This window comes from Pinus tabuliformis, chromosome 3_2, assembly GCF_031772625.1.
Source record: "Pinus tabuliformis cultivar Carrire ecotype Pingquan chromosome 3_2, CPIR1, whole genome shotgun sequence".
Lineage (NCBI taxonomy): Eukaryota > Viridiplantae > Streptophyta > Pinopsida > Pinales > Pinaceae > Pinus > Pinus tabuliformis.
Window position 1 is genome coordinate 558,041,130 of NC_142302.1, and position 19,963 is coordinate 558,061,092.

Sequence of the window (19,963 nt, forward strand, 5' to 3'; positions counted from 1 at the left end):
TTTAGATCTATGAATGATAATAAAAAAGTGAAGTAAAGTAACTCTAAGATAAAAAAAGGCATATTATTATGGAAAAGGAAAATAATGGATAGTTGAGAACAAGGTGTTATGGTTATAGGTTGGGAATAGAATACAAAACTATTTCATAAGTTTTCCATATATATATGTGATAAAGGAGATGGCATCTTGCTACAAGTTTCAAGGACATCGCTCTAGAAGGAGTAGAGAGAATTTTAATCCATATTCAAAGAAGAGATACATGCTACAATAATAGAAGTGATTAGGATCTCAAACCCTTTTCCTAGTTTTTGGAATAAAGAGGACAATCGGGCCTTGATAAAGGAGGTTGGGAGGAAGATCTCTATCAAACTTTTCAAAACTTCCCAAAAGAACAAAATTCACAGGTATAATGGAATACCTATGGAATTCTTCTTGGGTTGTTATGATTTTGTAGAAGAATATTTACAAAGAGTGATGGAAACAACAAGAACTCAAGGAAAAATTCTATGAGTTTTTAGTGCAACAATCCTAACATTGATTTCAAAAGAAGATAATCCTACAACCTCTAAGATATTTAGACTCATCTAATTATGTAGTTACATATAAATAATTATCTCAAAGGTAATTACTAGGAGATTGAAAAGTGTCCTCCCAAATCAAATCTTTTAAGAACAATTCAATTCATGAGGTAGTTGGGGTTGCCCAAGACTACTTACACCCAATCAAACTTAAAAACCAAAGATTAATGGCGATGAAAGTGGACTTGTCCAAAGCTTATGATAAGGCAAGTTGGCTTTACATTCGATTGTTGTTAATTAATTTAAGTTTTTTTTTCCATTAGTTTGTTGTTTAGATAATGAGTTGCATTTCTTCATATTTTTAGTTGTATTATCAAAGCTAACAAGCAATCCTCTTCTTCATATTAGGCAGGGGCGTAAACAAAGATATTTCCTATGCTCATTTATGTTTTTTTAATAGTTAAAGGCTTAAGTAGACTATTTAAAAAAGAAAAAGGAAACACCAGTATAAAAGGAGTACCCATTGAAACCTCTTGCAATATCACTTATTTATTACTTGTAGATGGTTATTAATATGGAAATATATATCATGACCTTATCGGGAAAAAATTGTCACTTAACTTTTTTTTAAGCCAAAATTAATGTAATGACTGGCAAAAAAATAAAAAAAAAGCATCTTCAAACAATTAATCTTTACTAGAGAGTAAATATAATTATGGGAAAGGCCCTACTAGAGAGAAACAAAGTTTGAGAAGTTATTCTATGCATTTATTCCCTTTAATTTCAAAACAAACAAGAAACTAGATAACAAGGTGTCTCTGTTGGCAATGTTTTGTTATTGTTGCAAATATGGATTTTCTAGCCTATGAGGGAGACATTAAGAATCCAAAAATCTAGATTAAGTTTTATTTTTGTTTTATTTTCATCAAGCAATGAATGTGTTATTTATGCCCAGTGTTGGTTTCTCTATTAACATGGAGTAGATAGGAAAATGTAGCTTTTTGGTTAATTAATATAATATAGATATTTAGCTTATAAAAAAATCAGATTTATTATTTTATCATTAATTACAAATAATTATTTTATGTATTGTTTGCTATTTTAAATATAGATATAGGATGTGTAGTAGTTAAATTATACTAATATGAACATTTGGTTTTCCTATTAACAAAGAATAGATAAAGAAATGTAGCCTTTTAGTTAATTAATATAATATAGATATTTAGTTTATAAAAGAAATCATATTTATTATTTTATCATTAATTACAAATAATTATATTTTATGCCTTCTTTATATATTTAATAGGATAGTTTTTATTCTCATCATTAATTTTCACTTTTAATTTTTTTCCATGCTAAATTCCATAAAAATTAACTAATTTACATTATATATATAATTTTTTTATCTTTAAAATTTAAATTAATTATTTTTTATCTTTGAAATATAAATTAAAAATAAAAACTAATGATATAAAATATTCAAAATTAACTAATTTAAATTATATATATAATTTTTTTATCTTTAAAATTTAAATTAATTAATTTTTATCTTTGAAATATAAATTAAAAATAAAAACTAATGATATAAAATATTCAATCTCCATTAAATCTAAGACATTTCTTATAACAACTCAATCTCCATTAAATCTAAGACATTTCTTATAACAACATTTGCTATATTACGAATTATTTTTAAAATAACCCAACTCATTATAATGAAATGTCACCACCAAAATATTTATTCAATCAAAATATCAATGTCCATTAAATCTAAGACATTTCTTAGAACAACATTTCGCTATTTGACAAATTATTTTTTGGAATAACCCCAACTCATTATGACGGAATGGCACCACCAAAATATTTATTCAATAAAAAAATAATAAAAAAATCGCGGTCTTTTATTTGTTATCATATCTTTCCCGCTCAAAATGTTTCATCAATTTTGTTGCATTCTCTTTCTTTGCCAAATGACTACCTGAGTCATTTTAGTAACTAACAAATCCATTCATTATATCGTTGCATCGAGTGTCCATGCACTTAACCATGAGCGGCCAGCCTTTCATCCGTTCCTTTTCTAAGCCAGCTCTGCTAACCAAACAAAATCCATATTCGAATCCCAAGCAGGTTTCTTACGCGGACATATTGAAGCGCCAAGAAGAAAAGCTGTTTGTATTCGACCAATTGAAGCACAAATTCACCCTTCCTCAGACACAATCTTCTTCTGCCGTCGTCGAAGCGGATTTATCCGACTTAATGGAAGTGCAGGCGATCATGACTCCTTCTGAGAAGGAAAGGCACTCATTAGCAGGGCGTTATTTTTCAAAGTATGAAGAATCTCCTCTTTCTCTTCAGCGACAGAGTCCGTTGAAGACGTCTGTGCACAAGAAAATAAATAAATTTCAGGCCGGTCACGAAGCCCGGGAACAAAGGTACGTCCAAAACGAAAAAAAAAATTAGAGTTACTTATCTAGAGGTCGCAGGCTCAATCCACCATCAGAACATTTTTGTTTTATCAACATCGTTCGCTGGCAAACCATATAACTATCCAGTGAAGGAGCGAAATAGCCAAAACGTGCATCTGCACGGCGGCTTAAAGATACTATTAGATAGCCGGCTTTCACAAATATTTTGTGACAAAAGAGTTTATAAAAGGTCAATAGATGCCGAATTAGTGTGGTTAAAATGTTATTCTCAGTTTTCTAGCAATCTTTTCCGTTCGGATTTTAAATATCGTGAATTCAAGACGGTTCTTAAAGTTTGAGTAGCATCTTCTGTGTTTAGCTGACCGTTTTGCTGTAGAGATATTTGTTTTGATCCTAGCCTGTTGTTTGATTTTAAAAAATACAAATCTTAATGCCTTAAAAAAATAAGTCGAATGCAAAACGAGTTCGCTTTCTGTTTTCGGTATTATAAGTATTGAGCTTTTTAAGCGGAATTATGGCCACACTGCGGAGGCGGTTTATTTAATATAAATTCTTCTGTGTTTGCCTTTGCATGCCTTCTCTGGCATATGTGCAGGTTTCCGTCCAGAATCAAGTTGATCAAGGGCTTAGGCTTTTTGCATTGCCCCGCACATTAGAATGATTTAAATTAAAATTTCAATATTGAGTATTCATCGTTTCAAGCAAAATTATGATCACACGCACTGACAGGCTCTTCCGTGCTTGCCTGGCAAGTCATCTCTCAAATCTCTGCAGATTTCGGTCGAGAATAAAATTTATCAAAGGCTTTTTGCTTTTCCATATTCATGAGGATAATTTAAATCAAGATGTCTTTTGAAAGAACATGTCAGTATAAATCATGACGAATTTTTATTTTAATAATAAACTCTTATTTACTTTAAAGAATTGCAATTCTTAATGCCTTACAAGAAAAACCAGTCAAATACAGACAAGCTCGCACGACGCATTCTCTTTCCAGGATTAAATAAGTATTGACGTTTGGAAGCAGAATTATGACCACACCGCAGGCAGTTCAATGAAAATGAACTCTTATTTGTTTTCCATCTCATCTCATCATCTCTAGTATCTTTGTATCTTTGCAGGTTCCGGTTAAGTTTAAAATTGATAATGGCTTTGTGTTTTGCTTTTTAAAAAGTACAAAAAAAAGCCGTATTTATATTTATATAAAGTATATTTATATAGAGAATCAGAGATGTGATTAAAGCAAAAGATAAAAGACTAGGTTGATCAGAGCATTGCTGAGTTTGAAAAAATTTATGTGGAGAGATGAAAGTAGAAATATGTAATAAAATAGACAATATCTGTTTATTGACACAGGATGACCATTCAAGTTCATATATCCCATTAAAATGAGAAGATTAAGAAGGGAATAGATAGAGAAGATTAAGAAGGGAATAGATAAACATACTTTTGTGAAGAGGTAGAAGCATTGATCAAAAGAAATATAATCTGGGGGAGACAAAAAACAAAATGGTTTAAGTACCTAGCAAAGAAAAATCTTCAATCTGATATGTGTTTGTTCCCATTTGAATCTCCATTTTCCATATACCAGGCTGGATTGAGAGCCCTTTCTTTGACAGGTCATCAGCACGAGTATTATAGGATCTGTCCACATGGTTGATAGAATAATCCTTTTTTCTGTTCCATAATACATTAATCCTATTCATTCACCCTGTTAACATGGAGTTCTTTATAGATAATTTCCCTGTGATATGCTCAATTATGATTTTATAGTCACCGTAGATTTGAAGATTCTAAATATTAAGGAAGGTGCTTAAATGTAGGAGATCAGCAAGGGCTATAGCTTCAGCCTTGTTGTTTGTACTTTTACCTCAGTTCCAATAAATGGAAAAATGTTGGTCTTCATTCATTGATATGAGAAAACCCCAAGCACATATACCATGTTGTGGTGCTCCATAAAAAAAACTCTCCGAAAACTCATCTGGATCCCCCTCTGAGCTTTTGAATTCTTGTTTTTATGTAGAATTAGCTTAGTTGGAAGAGAGTTATGAAGAGAAATTATCTTCTCAAACACAATCTTTTTATCTTCCTTCCCATTTTGGTATAATAACTTATACCTCCACTTCCAAACTGACCAAAGGAGAAGTTGAGGAATGGATCTAATTGTAGATTTCTGAGTGCTCCACCAAAACAGTGCATCTTGCATGGATGAGTGAAACACCAAATTGAAATCAAAATAGGTTGCAAGATCCTTCCATAAATGAAGAGTGAAACTGCAGTTTAGGAACATGTGACAGTTGTTTTCTCTCTCCTCTTTGCACATTAGACATATCCCAGACCTGTCCAGTTTCTTTTTTGAAGATTTTCCCAAGTAAAGTTTTTATTGTGAAAAATTAGCCAGGAAAAATGAATCATTTTATAAAGAGCCCCAATTTTCCTTTGTATATAAGAATAATGTGAACTAAATTGCTTTTAATAAGTATTGACTTGTAAATCACATGATACGAATGAATGGAAATAGTGTCCAACACAAAACTACTACATGCACTACACATTATATATCAGTTAATTGTTATTAGTGAATTGTTATAAATGCAAAATGAAATATAAACAAAGATTCAAATCTCTTTAAATTTATAAATTGGAACATTAATAGCATTTAGTGTATTTTATTTTTAAACTAGAAATATTTCAACAAAAAAGTTCAAAGTTCAATGACTTTAGTATAATATAATATTATATATGGTTAAAATCAATATTACTTTTTAAATATTAAAATAAGATAAAAAAAATTAATAGGTTAAGTTGATATTTTGTTGAGTGATAGTTATGATAGAAAAAATTTGGTGTTTTTGATTAAGTGCTAGTTTCATATCTTTATATGACAAAATCAAATGTTAATGTTGCAATTTTCTGATTTTATTGAGTAAGATCTAAAAAATTTCCCTCTATATAAAATCCAAAAAAATTAAAACTACTCTCAAATATTTTGAATAATTAATAACAATATTAAAAATTAAAAAAAAAAACTTTTTCCTAACCCAACTTTTTTAAGAATTTATTATTACTATTAATTATATTAATAAACTTAAAGCAAACACTTCCCAAAACTCAAAAATCACTTCTTTCTAACCAAGCTTAATCACACTTCATCACTCCAAAACCTTTGAAAGCTAACAATGCATGAAATGAATAGATCGCTTTGCCATCAAACACGTGTTTGAATTTGAAGGCATGAGTAAGACTTGTGTTCACACGAGTTTGACTCGCATCCTATTGAGTCAAACTCGTGTCAAATACATATTATGCATGTGTCATATTCAACACATGATGCCAAGGAGGCTAAGGATGGGTCAAGACGTTTTTAAACCATGGTCATATTTCACAACAACTTAATTAAAATAGACTCTTCTCTGTTTGCCTTTGCAAGTCAACTTTGAGATTAGAGGAGATTTATGGGAGAATAAACTTATCAAATCATATCCATGAGAATAATTCAAGTCCAAACATCTTTTCCCTGACATATTAGAATAATTACAAATGGTAGAACTTTAAGATCATTCTCCATTAACTAAAATGATTGAATAATATAATTCTAGCAAACATAAGTTCCAGCCATTATAAAAAATTATGAAAATCAGGGTGTTCTTGAAGTACGTCAAACTCCTTGCAAACGATGCAACTTTAGATCCATGGTCAAACTCCTTGCAAACGATGCAACTTTAGATCCATGGTCCATTACATTATAGGAATAATATAAAATAATTTTTTGTTTTATTTATTTATTTATTTTAATTTAATTTATATTTTTAATTGAAATAGAAAAAGATGCAAGATCGTTACAGATTGAACCTTTACAATTTCTATGAAGGTACACTTAATGGATACATAAATTCTGAATGAAAGATATTTAACATTCACGAAATTGAAAGTAGTTATTGAAATTTAACTTTTTAGTTTTTGGCAGTTTGTAGTTCAGTGCTTTTTTATTCATCCTTCTTCGAAGGTACACCTAATGGATACATAAATTTCAAATAAAATATATTTTAACATTCACAAAACTAAAAATAGTTTATTGGACTTTAGCTTTTTTGTTTTTTGCTCTTTTGCATTCAGTGTTTTTTGGGTTGGCTAATTTTTTAAGAGTTCCCTTGCTAAAAAGACAATGTAAAGGGACCGATGCTAATATATTCTCATAACTGTCCCTGATATCTTTGAAAGCATCAAATTCTAAAATGAAATGTTTTTAGGATTCCACTATTCCATAAGTGCAAAAAGTAACCCATTCTTCCCAAGCTTTTTTAGTTCTTTTCCACCATCATATTACACAGAAGTTGATGTGAGTTAGTTTGTAATTGTGATGTGAGTTAGTTCTTAATTGAACAATAAAAATCTTTGCTCTCCACTAAATGCTAGCTCTAATGTACTCTTTTTATTAGAGATCACAAGTGGGATGAATTCCTTAACACAGTGATTCTTCTTTCTGCTCAACTCTTTTCCCCATATATGCTTACTAAACTTTTCCATAACAAAATTCTTTAACTCCTTGCTATTTGAGAAACAAATATTGAAAAATATCCCATTTTTGCATTTATTTGTTGTTTTGTCTCATCCATTTTTTTTATTCACTCATGTCTTCATTAAAGATAACTACCTATTTCTAGTTGCTCAATTCTTTTTAGATATCTTACACCGTTGCTCAATTCTTTTTAGATATCTTATAAGACACTATAACAATTGCTTCAATGAGAATTACTCCAACTTCACAACATTATCTCATTAAAAAAACCAAACATACCACCTTTATAGACCTAAAAAAAAATAGTGTTTGTGTTTGTAACTTCATCCTGGCTAGCTCAGCCTGCAGAGCCGAGGATTCAACGTTCATGCCTAGCCAAGAAAGTCTAGGACTATGTTGAGATTTTGGCTTGACGACCTCCAGTGTTTCACCAGTTTCTAATTTGAAACTCGTACGGTGCTCTGCTGGGAATCGATGAGGGGTATTTGACGTGGTGTTTTGTTGGATGACAGCTTTTTCGCTGGCTATGATGACTTGGGCAGACCTAGTAGCAGACGACAAAGTCCTCACCGTCCATTACTCACTCATTCTCACCATGAGGCTGAATCTTCGGTGACCGTTTACATCATTGCACAGCTACTACAGTCAAGCAACTACCAAGTCAGCCAAAGCTGAAAACGTGATTTTTTCCTGATGCTGAAGTTCGAGAGGAGGTAACCCCTTGGGTTCCTAACACAAGCATGTCACAGGCATGTCTAGAACATGGGAGACAATATTTTAAAACAATTTGACTTATACTTTTAGATAAAAACGGTTATAGGCAAGTTCTCGTGGAAATAAGTGAGGAATACCAGGCCATCTTACTCCAATTCGATGAACTGCAACTGCAAATCAAAGAGGTCGAAGTTTCATCTCAGGTGCCGAAAAAGATGGGGTTTGAACCTCTGGCATCTAAGGACACTTGCATCCAGGTTTCGGATTCTGATGATAAATCTCCTCCAGTTTAAGTCCCACCATGCACTGTTTTCTCTGTTTTTTTGTCTACTCAAATCAGGCTGGGACCGCTCCTCTTATCACTAGGCATAGGCTTCTAGGATATCTCTTTTTGGGTTCATACTTTTTGGACGGGTTTATACCTTTTGGACTGATAATGTTACTCAAACAATATGGATAAAAACTCCTTTTCTTTCTAATACGAGTTTGGTTTCCTGACGAGTGACACAACCTATGTACTATTTTTGTTTTCCTTAGTTAATCCATACACCTTTACCTATCTTTTTAAAATAAAATAATTCATCTTTTTCCTTATTAATGATGAAATGTTGAGTAATAACCAACATAAATTATTGGTTAAGATTTGACCCCAGAGCTTTCTACTGGTTTCAAAGCATTTAATCACTCAAATCAATAAACTAAAATCTAAACCATTTAATCACTCAAATTAGTCCACAGGCTAAATTTAGTAACATAACTTCCAATAATTATAAATCTGTAAGTAATATTACCAACTGACTTGTGCTTTCCATTCTTCTCGTCTTGGTTATCAACATGCACATCTATTCGCTAAATGTTTCTGCCATAACCTCAAGCCTTCTCAGGTTTTTAGTCGTTGCATGTTTTACATGTGGGAGCACAGATCATTGCAGACCAGGAGAGTCTGACGGAGAGAATAGAAAATACCCCACACAGGTCTATGAGAATCTTCCGAAAACATTATGTTTAACATGGTAACAAATATTTCAAAACATATTTTAATTAAGCACCCTTTGCTAAACGGTCCTTAGTCAGCCATATTTAGTTTTAACTTGACATAGGTGTTTATTGTTTTTTTTTTAAATGTTTGCATGCAAAATGGCCCCAGCAGTGGTTTTTTCAATCTATCTTACGCCATCACAGAGCTTTGCTTGCCTCTAAAAAGAAATCTGTTGACTATTCTGTTAAGGATAAATTTGTTTGAGATCTGCTTTTACAGACTGGTGCCATTATTTGAGATAAAGAATTTCCTTGCAAATAAGGTTGCTTGTTAGGAACACTCTTAATATACCTTGAAAAATGCTTCAAGATTTGAAGGTTTTTCAGGCAACACAGATTTGATTAATTCCAATTGGCGTTATTTTTGATTGAATTCTCGGCATACTTATTTGATAAATTGATTTATTGAAATATAACTACCAGTTTGAAGTAGCCATATTGTCTGCATTTTTAGAAAAATCCTAAGACCAATTTATAGCCTACTTTGTGAGATGTTATGGCTGATATTAAAACTTGATATTGAAGAAAATAATGTCTTAAGAAACTTGAGATAAGATGACTGGGCATGCTCAATGCAGAAACTAATGCGAATAATACTTGTAACTGAGTGTGAGCTCGGGGGGTCTCAATCATCCAGGCTACTTAACTGCTTATGAACACATCTCTTCTCTCTACTTATGGTCATTACGTTTGGTTCTTCTGCAGGAAATATGTTTCAAATGTTTATAGAAACACCTTTGAAGATCGATTAAATGCAGTCCAAAATGATGCTGCAGCTGATCTTTTTGGCCCAGTTACACCTGCAACAGAATGTTTGGTACCTCAAATAAAAAGGATCCATGAAGAAGATTTGGAACAAAATAAGAATCCTGGCCTTTCATCTGTTTCATATCCAGACAAAAGGAGAAAACTGGTTGAGGCTTTAAGGGGAGATGGACTGGAGCAGGGAGAAGATTGGGAAAAAGCAAGATCAAAGTTTGAATTTCTTGATCCTTTGGTCAAACGAGATGCTAACCTAAGGAAGCCAAGTGATCCTTTTTATGACAAGAGGACATTGCACATTCCAAAAGATGCCTTAGACAAAATGTCGGCATCCCAGAAACAGTACTGGAAAACAAAAAGCCAGTATATGGACACAACACTCTTTTTTAAAGTGGTAAGTTTGAGGTTCTTCATGAGGCCTTTCAAAGTTGGAAGCTCCTTCAAAGTGTGCATCATCTTTAATTGGAAATTCTGTTTGTTGTTCTTAGCAAGAAAACATGATCAAGGTGTATATCATTTCCTTTAATATGTTTTCTTGCCTTGAATCTTTTGAGTATGAGTTATGCAACAAATTGTGATATTTGCCATGCCTATTGGGGGGCTGGCAGTTTCAAGTTATGTTAGACATTTTAACCTTGTTCTGGTCAAACTTAAGTTTGATTGATAAGTGAAAGCAAGGCAATTTCATTGAACAACATGAAAAATGCCCAGAATAAAACAAAACAACTTGCAGCTAACAAATTGCAATTAATAGCGGTTTGAGTAGTTGTTATTACTTACATTGATCAATCTGCGGGTGTACTTATATAAGCATCCTATTTCTACTTACTTCGTTTCCTCAATATATTTCTGTACAGGGTAAGTTTTATGAACTCTATGAGCTGGATGCTGAGATTGGGCATAAAGAATTTGACTGGAAAATGATCACTAGTGGTGTTGGCAAATGTAGGCAGGTAACAGTGCAGTTCTTTCAATTATAAAATTGAGCAAAAACTTGCTGGGGATGTTTTTCAAGCAGAACTGTTGAATGGACATCAATTATGTCCAATCCTTTGACTTTGTTCGAATTTGTTCATTAAATATATCAATATGTGAACACATTGACTCAAAACTCTTTTTAACAAAAAGTGTTTTTTCAGCTAAAAAATTAATGTTACTAAAATTTCAAAATTGAAGATGCTTTCGTTCGTTGTTTGACACTAATTTTTATTTACATCCCTTCTATGGCAGCCACCTCTTCACGTCCCCTCACTCTATTGATGTGAATTTTGAATTGCTTATATATTCAACTTTTTTTTTCACTTTATCCAGATTTCAAACTGCAATTTAGTTATTTTATTAATTGCTATTGAATTGAAATCATGTTTGGCTAGTAGGTCAAGCAGTTTCTAGGCTTAGTATATTTCTTATGAAAACTTAACTATTGTCGACCTTTCAAAAGCAGTTGTCATTTGGAGTATATTCGGTTCCTGTATTTTAAGTTAAATTCATATAGTCCATTGAAATTGAAATTTTGATTGGATTGTACTTGTTACCCACTTGGTGGGTAACCCCTAGGAGAATTTTTTTTCCTATATGATCAGCTTGCCATCCAACAGCCCTATGATGATCCACAAATAGCTATGCCTTAGGGTTCTCCACATATGTCCGGTCAATGCTTTCTTCCATCTAGCATAGTTCTTGAAGGAAGGCGCGTCATCTATTGTAAGGTACACTAACCATTTCTGTAGTCATGTGCTTTCATTCAATGTTAAGGGAATCTAATACGGATCACAGGTTGAGTTGTATGATTGAACAATCTTGATTTTATCTTTGTTCCCATGTTTCACTTCAGAGATTATCCCGTTGTCCCTAGTCTAGTGTGATTTTCCCCAACGCCTTTCTTTCCATTGTTCAAGAGGGGCACAAATAGGAGACGCTGATTGACATAGTGATCCAGGGGGCTATTGGTGGCCACCCACCAATTCCAGTTGGATCCCCACCATTGTTTCTTTTAGTTTTTCAGTTTCCTTAATTGTAGCACAATTTACTATTTTTAGCAGTTTTTCACGTCCTAAACTTCTAGAGCCGTTTTGAGGCCCTAAACGACATTTTTTGGAAATCTACTGCTAACGGTTTTTTGATAAAATCATCTTTTCCGTTGTAGTCCTCGGAGAGATCTTTCCAACGGGGTATCATGCGTGTCAAACGGAGATAATATGACCAAGTCACGACCCCGGGAAGTTGGCTGTCCAACTAACTCCAACGGGACCCATAAACTCTTGGTGTTACATCTCCTTGGGTTAGGGTTTTGGTTGTTTAGGGTTTGCTCTTATTGTTCAATAATAAAAAGGCCTTTGGGCCTCATTGTAATTCAGTTCAGAGGCATGTAGCCGCCACATCTCTTCTCATAGATAAGCTACCATCGCCCGAGCTAGTTTATTTCCACTTCTGTTTGTAAGCATATTTCAGTATTTTACATTAATGAAATGAAGTATTATTTCTGCTGCATCTTACGCAGAACCTGTGTCAGCCTGATTGGGTGATGCTGTTGCTGCAGAGGGAAATGCAGTGGTTACTGGGCCAGCATAGAGACTATTGAGTCTCGTTTTTCTGGTTGCCGTGGCTAGAGGTGCAGCGCAGATTTCATTTGGAGTTGCTAGTGGGGTGTTGATTTTGTTGGTGTAGAACAATACCTAGTGGGGCAGAAGCAAAGTAGAGGGAATCAGTTCCTCAGAAGATTTCTTGCCAAGAAATCTAGATCCAGTGCTGAGCAGCAACAAAGAGAGATCAGAGAGGGGTGGTTCAACAGTTGTTGGCAGAAGGATTTCCGTGAAGGAAATCGAAATTCAGAGGGAGCTTGTTCCTTAGAGGATTTCTAGCGCCAAAGAAATCCAGATCCGAGTTTTGCTGGGGCAACAGTGAAAGAGGGAGAAGAGAACCAGTTCAACATTTATTTGAGCAAAGATGGATGTTAATGGATTGAGGGTTCAGGACAGGTTGGATGGAGCATCCAACTTTGTCATCTAGAAGGCCAAGATCCTAGCAGTTTTGGATAAAAATTGCATCAAGGATTATGCCTTGAGGACGATTGTTGTTCCGGTTGATGTTGATCCTCTCAAGAAGTACGAGGAGGCTCAAGCAAAAGCAAAGTGCATGATCTTGGACGGGGTCAAGGATCATGTGATCCCACATATTGCTGAGAAAGACACAACAAGGGAAATGTGGGAGGCCTTGACCACATTGTACGAGGGAACTTCCGTTCAGCGGAAGATGTTGCTTGAGAGTTAGTTGAGACAGTTTTAGATGCAGAAGGGAGAAGAAATTGATTGCTTCCTTCTTAGGTTGCAAAGGATCCGTGATCCGTGACCAGATCTTGAATTTATGTTCAGGATTGCCTTGAATGCAGTCACTGAAGACTGGGAAACCTTTGCCCAAAGCATCTTGGGCAGGCTTCTCTTCCTAGTTGGGGGGAGATGTTGGTAGCTCTTCGACAGGAAGAGATCAGGAGGTTGACCAAGGTGGGAAGCAGCAACAAGGGGATCATAGTCAAGAAGGAGGAAGAGGAGGATGCAGCCCTGACATCAGCGGGACAACAAGGGCAGTATAAGAGAAAGAAAAAGGACATATCCAAAGTTAGATGCTTTAGATGTGGAGAAATGGCTCATTTTGCCACACAGTGCCCTCAGAAGAAGGGCAAAGAAGAGAAGTTTGACTCAAAGCTAAGTTGCACGAAACGGGGAAATGAAAACGAGTTTCCGAAACGGGAAGCGAAACGAAACGCGACCTCCCCAAATTTTGGAAACGGGGAAACGCGAATATATATAATAATAATAATATATATATTAAAAATATTTAAAAATTATTATTATATATATGTGCAATCATAAAGCATGAATGATAAATTTACATTATATGATTATAATTTATCACATTTAAACATTAAGATTAAATTTACATCACATTTACTCATGAGTCATGAATGATCACATAATGAAAATAAAAATATAGGAAAATCCAAAATCAGCCTTTATTTATATTAGTATATGAGGCTGCAAGTACAATAAAGACTATAAGGCTGCAAGAACTATAGAGACAAGTCACAAAAGACTAATCCTCATCATAACAATCCTCATCAAAAATAGAAGCAACACAATGCTCAACAGTGGATGGTAGTGCTGAAGAAGATGATGCAGATGCACCAATTCCACTATTAGATTCGCCCTCAATATTCAGGGCAGCAAGAGAGAGATCCAAATCAGGATTTTCTGCATCCACATCCCATTCTTTAGAAGGACCACTGTTGTATTCTGGACCCCTACGAGATGCAAGGCGAAGGTTGGAGTGCACATAAACAAGATCCTCTGCTTTCTATGAGCCCAACCTATTGCGCTTCACAGAATGAATAAAACCATAAGTGCTCCAATTCCTTTATGCTAATGAAGAGCTTGCCACTTGTGAAAGAATACGAATGGCAAGGTTTTGCAAATGTACACCATTTGCTCCATGACAAATCCACCACCTAACTGGATTCATGGTGCTTCTCTCCTCCAAAGCTGATATATCTGCATAATCATCTATTCCTGCAGCAAAACTGGCAAATTCCTCCTTTACCTCCCTATGTAGATGAGAAGGAAACATTCTCATAAGTGCTTTTCTCACCCCAGTAGCCACCTCTCTATCCTTATGGGGTGCCTTCCTCTTCCCATTGCTTTTAGCAATAAGCTCCTCATCATTAAATTTGGGGTTCAAAGCATGTGCTAAAGTGTGCAATGGTGTATTGAAATTGTTCCACCTGTCAACAATGATTTTCTTGATCAAACCAGCAAAATGATCATCAACAAACAAAAGTTGTGGAGAATCCTGCGAAATGATTTCCATAGTTTTCTCAACCATGGAATCCATGCCATCATATACCTCTCCCAAGAAAGGTTGGTCAGTGTTAGCACTCCGGAGAAGCTCAAATGCAGGGGTTGTGAACTTTAGCAAGAAATCTACCTTGCTCCACCAATCCTCATCAAGGCACAATCTACGCACCATAGATCCCCGCTCTGAATCTGCTTGTCTCCACTCAATCCAAAGTTGACTCACCACCATAGAAACTAATGCATGCTTAACCTCAACAAGGCGGTGCAACATCACGAAGTTTGAGGCATATCTTGTCTCAGCAACTTTTAACAACTCCAATTTGGAGTACTCTCGAAATATGGCCTGAGACTGGTGGTGGTTGGTGATGAATTTGATAATCTCCCTTGCTTCCCCTGTGAGTTCCTTTATCCAGGAAACTTTGTTGTCGATCTCCTCTAAGATCAGATTCAGATTATGGACAATGCATGGTGTCCAAAAGATGTGGTCATACCTCCCCTCAATAATTAAACCTGCAGCTTTGCAAACCGGTGCATTATCTGTGATAACTTGCACCACCTTGTTAGGCCCTATTTGTTCAATAGCTTTTATAATAACATCAACAATGTATTGTGCATCTTTCACCTCTCCTGAGCAGTCTTCTGCCTTGATAAACATTGCTCCTTTGGGGGAAGTGGCAATGATATTTATCAATGGTCTGCGCCTCATATCTGTCCAACCATCTGAGACTATGGTAACCCCAGAGCTACTCCAGGAAGAACGAATTGGAGCTAAAATGTCCTCCACAAGGTCCTTCTCATTTTTGAGAAGCTGGGTTCTGACTTTCTCATAGTTGGGCCCCTTGTACCCTTGAGGAGCTTTGTTAACTGCCCTTATCATATCTTGCCAGTAAGGAGAGCGAACAACATTGAATGGGATACCACATGCATAAATGCACCTAGCCACTCTGGAATCAGTTTCTTCTCTTGCTTGCACATTCACCAATCTAGCAATTCTGCTATCCTGAACTGAAGGGGATGCCCCTGGGCCTCTGGTATTTTTGGGTGCTGGTTGTTCATGTTGTTGAGTGTGACCAACTCTCCTCTTTCTTGCTTCAGCTACAATCCTTGGCTCAATGTTAGATGGAGCTTGAGTAAGGTCATCATGCCTTCTCTTAGTACCATCCGCCTCATCTTGCTCTCTTTGATATGCCCTCCTTGCCAACGGATCTGATGTTTTTGTGCAACCTGAAATCCCCTGTCCTCCTCCATGCAATAGATGCGCCTTCACTCTTGGGTAGGAGCCCTTGTACGTATTATTGCAAAGATTGCATCGCCATTCCCATGAGCCACCACCTCCACATCTTTGAAGCTTCGTCACATGCCTCCAAAGAGGATAATATTCAGCCCTTGGGTTGGCCCTAGGGCTTGAAGTTGCAGCTGCACTTTGGCTGGAAGCCATTGCTGCAAAAATAAATTAAAAAAACAAATCTGTAAATAATAAAAACGTTTTTCATATTTTTGGCTGTATAAACCCTAGAAAAATTAAAGAAATAGTAAGAAAAAAACTAAGAAATGAATGTGGCTTACCCAAATTAATTTTCTGTGGCTGAATCTACCCTAGAATGCCAGAAAAGAGGAGAAATATGGCTGTAGTTGAGCCAAATCTGCTGCAAAAATAAATTTAAAAAACAAATCTATCAATAAAAAACGTTTTTCATATTTTTGGCTGCCTAAACCCTAGAAAAATTGAAGAAATAGTAAGAAAAAACTAAAAAAATGAATGTGGCTTACCCAAATTAATTATCTGTCGTTGAGACTACCTCGAAATGCCAGAAAAGAGAAGAGAAATATGGTTGTAGCTGAGCCAAATCTGCTGCTACTGAAATCTCCTGCTGAAATCTCTTTCTCTTGCTGCTGAAATCTCTTTCTCCTGCTGCTAAAATCTACTTTGCTCACTACTCAAAACACCCTAGCTGAAACAACTGCCAGTCTCCAAGAGAAACGACTTGCTGAATAGTGTGATGAGAGAATGAGACAAACTGCTCTTTTATAACTTTAGAATAGGTTTCTAGAACATCCTGGAAACCTAAAAAAAATTTAAAAACTAATTAAAAAAAAAAATTAAAAAACACAACATAAATTTGGGGAAACGTGGCTCGTACGGCCTGGAAACGCGTTTCCGGCCGTACGGTCGGAAACGCGTTTCCAGGCCGTACGGTACGCGGAAACGCGTTTCGTTTCGTTTCCCTGGGTGAAACGACCCCTAGGGCCACGTTTCCTGCAACTTAGACTCAAAGGCTGCTCCAACGTAAGCTGACAAAGAGGATGATGATGATTGCGCCATGAGTGCTCATGCACCTCTAGAGAAGAGGTGGGGCGATATTGAGCTGTAGTCGGGAGGACTATAGGAGGGTAGGATCCTTGAGGTGCCCAAACTCTTGGATCACATACGGCTACAGGAGCCCTTAATGACAGTATCAGAATGACGAGAGTTAGTTGGCGCAAGGGATGATAGAGCAACAGTGGTAGAGCTAGAGTGCCAAAGTCTGAAGCAGCGCAGTGGAATGCTCTAGCAGTGTGTGAGGCACAGAGCAGATACAACAACAACGCAATAGCATTAGAGGGTCAACATAGATTAGCAGCAGAGGTAGCCTCAACATCCAAGGACATCTAGACTGACCAACATGTCAGCTTTTGGGTGGCTTTTCAGTTGCTTACTTCTCAACAACTGAGTTGCAATGCAACAATTAGCAGTGGCTATAGGCAACATGATGCAACATATTGAGAGGCAGTTGGAGTACAGATGTAGCAGTGACAGTGGTAGTGTCATGGGTAGCGGTACAGATTGCAACAACGCAGTGGATGAGGGGAAACAGGCTGAGCATTAGCAGCGCAGAGGACCGATGTTGTGGATCAGTGTGATACTTCTGCTGGGAAGTATTACTAGAGCACATTTCTCGCTAAGAGGGAGTTTTGGTTTTTGGGTAGCATCGAATGTGCTCTAGCTCCGAAATGTTGTGGAGGAGCTAGAACACATGAGATCTCCAAGACCCAGAAATCATTTGGTGAAATTCCACTCATATTGTATGTTATTAAAATAGTTAATATTTTTAATGGGGTTCCTAAGTCTAAACTTAGGAAAATAAAAATATTAATGAGTATTAATGAAAATATGGGTGAGAAGCTTCTAAGAGATGAGGATCACGTCTAGTTTAATCTTAGTCGTTGATAAGAGATTAGATCACGGTTGTTGATTTCTCAACAGGAAAAGTATAAAGAAAGGCTTGGGCTCAGTTGGAGAACACAGACAGAGAGAGCAACACTTGAGGTAATTCGAAATTCTGGGGTGTGGTTTGTTGAGAATTTCGAAGTAAGTTTCTAGTGTAGAGAGGGGCAATTCGGCAGAGGGACTTATGTCCAAGGTCGAGAATACATAATAGAGAAGTAGCACAACACCAGGGAGAGACAACGCAACTCCAGAAGAGTGATGCAGAGGCTAGAGGAGCTGACGTGGTCACTTAGAGTTATCGTTGGGGTTTTTGTGAGGCAGATCGAGCAACAGTTCAACAGATCGATTTCTGAGCTGGGAAGGCTCACTGGGAGGGTGATGCAGCTCCTAGAGGAGGTGATACAGTTCCAGTGCAGAGCTCGGAGCGGCCATCGCTGCACAACACTGGGGACAATGCAGTCACCTGTGGGGTTTGTTCATCCAATTGCTAGATTTGCTAAAATATTTGTCTCCGGATAGAGGTACTTTTGTCGGGTTTATTCTCTGTTGGGTGAGCCGGATTTGGCAGCCTAGTTGTATTTAGAAATCTGCTTAATAATAAAACCCTCATATTTGTTGTATTGGTTTTCCCACACTGGGTTTTTCCAGGGATGTTTAGTCCAAAAATAAGTGTCCTTTGTGTGGTCTCATTTATTTTTCAGTACTTGATCTGTATATTGGTGTAGGCTGCAGTGTATTTGCATTAATATTTTCTGAATAATTCTGAAAATAACTTGTTAAATTGAAAAACACAAGTAGGTAATGCAAATCAGTTTATTGCAGTAGGATTTCTGATTTGTTGGATTAAGAAATTTTCACAACATCAGGAGGCAAATGCTAGGGAAAAGGTTATGCAAGATGAAATTGCAAGGAAGAAGGAACTTGCAGAAGCTATGGCTAGGAGAGAAGCAAGTGGGTATGGTGATTTTGACCTTCAAGACTCCTCTATCCCTTCCACCAATCTCCATGATCCCTTCCATTATGTTCCTCCCCCTCTTGGGTCTCACTCTCAACTTCAAGGCTAAGCCAAAAGTAAAAAAAGGATAAACATTAAGAGTTATTTCACACCTTCCTCCACCTCTACCTCTGCTACTGCTAGTGCCACTGCCTCCTAACCAATTCTAACTCAACCCACCTTAGATGCTCATTGTAAAAAGTAATGTAGAGGTGTTTTTGAATACATTGCCAGATGGTGGTATGATGCAAATATCCCCTTTAATGTTGCTCTCTCACCTTGTTAACAAGCTATGAGTGATGCTGCTTTTGTTGCAGGAAAGGGCTTCAAAGGCCTTACTATGCATGACTTGAGGGGAGTTATTTTGCAAAGAGAGATTGCGTCCATTGGAGAATATTTGACCGAGGTTAAAAAGTCGTGGACCAAAACAGGTTGTTCTGTCATGTCAGATGGATGGACTGATGGAAAAAACCGCACTATCATAAATTTCCTTGTCTCTTGTGTTGAAGTTTCTAAGTCTACTAGTTGGAAACCCTCCATGCACATTACTGATTTATTCCTACCTACTTGTTTTGTTACTTAACAAGTTATTTACAATGTAAATACTGAAAATAAACACTAGTGCATGCTCAACATATTACAGATCATCAATTGAAGGAAACAGAAACAAGCACACAAAATGACACCGTTATTTTGGATCAATGTCCCTGGAAAAACCCAATGTGGGAAAACCGGTGCAACTATCTAAGGGTTTTCTTATTAAGCAATTTCAGAGTACCATCTGGGTGCCAAATCTGCGTTACCCAACAGAGAATGCCCTTGGTAGTAGTACCTCTCAGTCTGAGACAAATGTCCCGGCTAAAACCTCGGATAAACCCTCTGGCAGCTCCTCAGCTCCAATCTGCCCCAGAAACCCCAACGTCTGCCTTTCTGGACT

At 36.2% G+C, this 19,963-nt stretch overlaps 1 protein-coding gene across 1 annotated transcript in view; it reads left to right on the forward strand.

Annotated features, from left to right (window-relative positions):
- Positions 1 to 2,564: 2,564 nt before the first annotated feature.
- LOC149181745 (DNA mismatch repair protein MSH7-like) overlaps positions 2,565 to 19,963 on the forward strand; it is a 113,508-nt gene continuing 96,109 nt past the window's right edge. The window contains exons 1-3 of the mRNA XM_089414307.1: positions 2,565 to 2,950; positions 9,921 to 10,371; positions 10,835 to 10,930. Coding sequence (XP_089270433.1) covers positions 2,565 to 2,950; positions 9,921 to 10,371; positions 10,835 to 10,930 — 933 coding nt within the window. The remainder of the gene's footprint in view (positions 2,951 to 9,920; positions 10,372 to 10,834; positions 10,931 to 19,963) is intronic.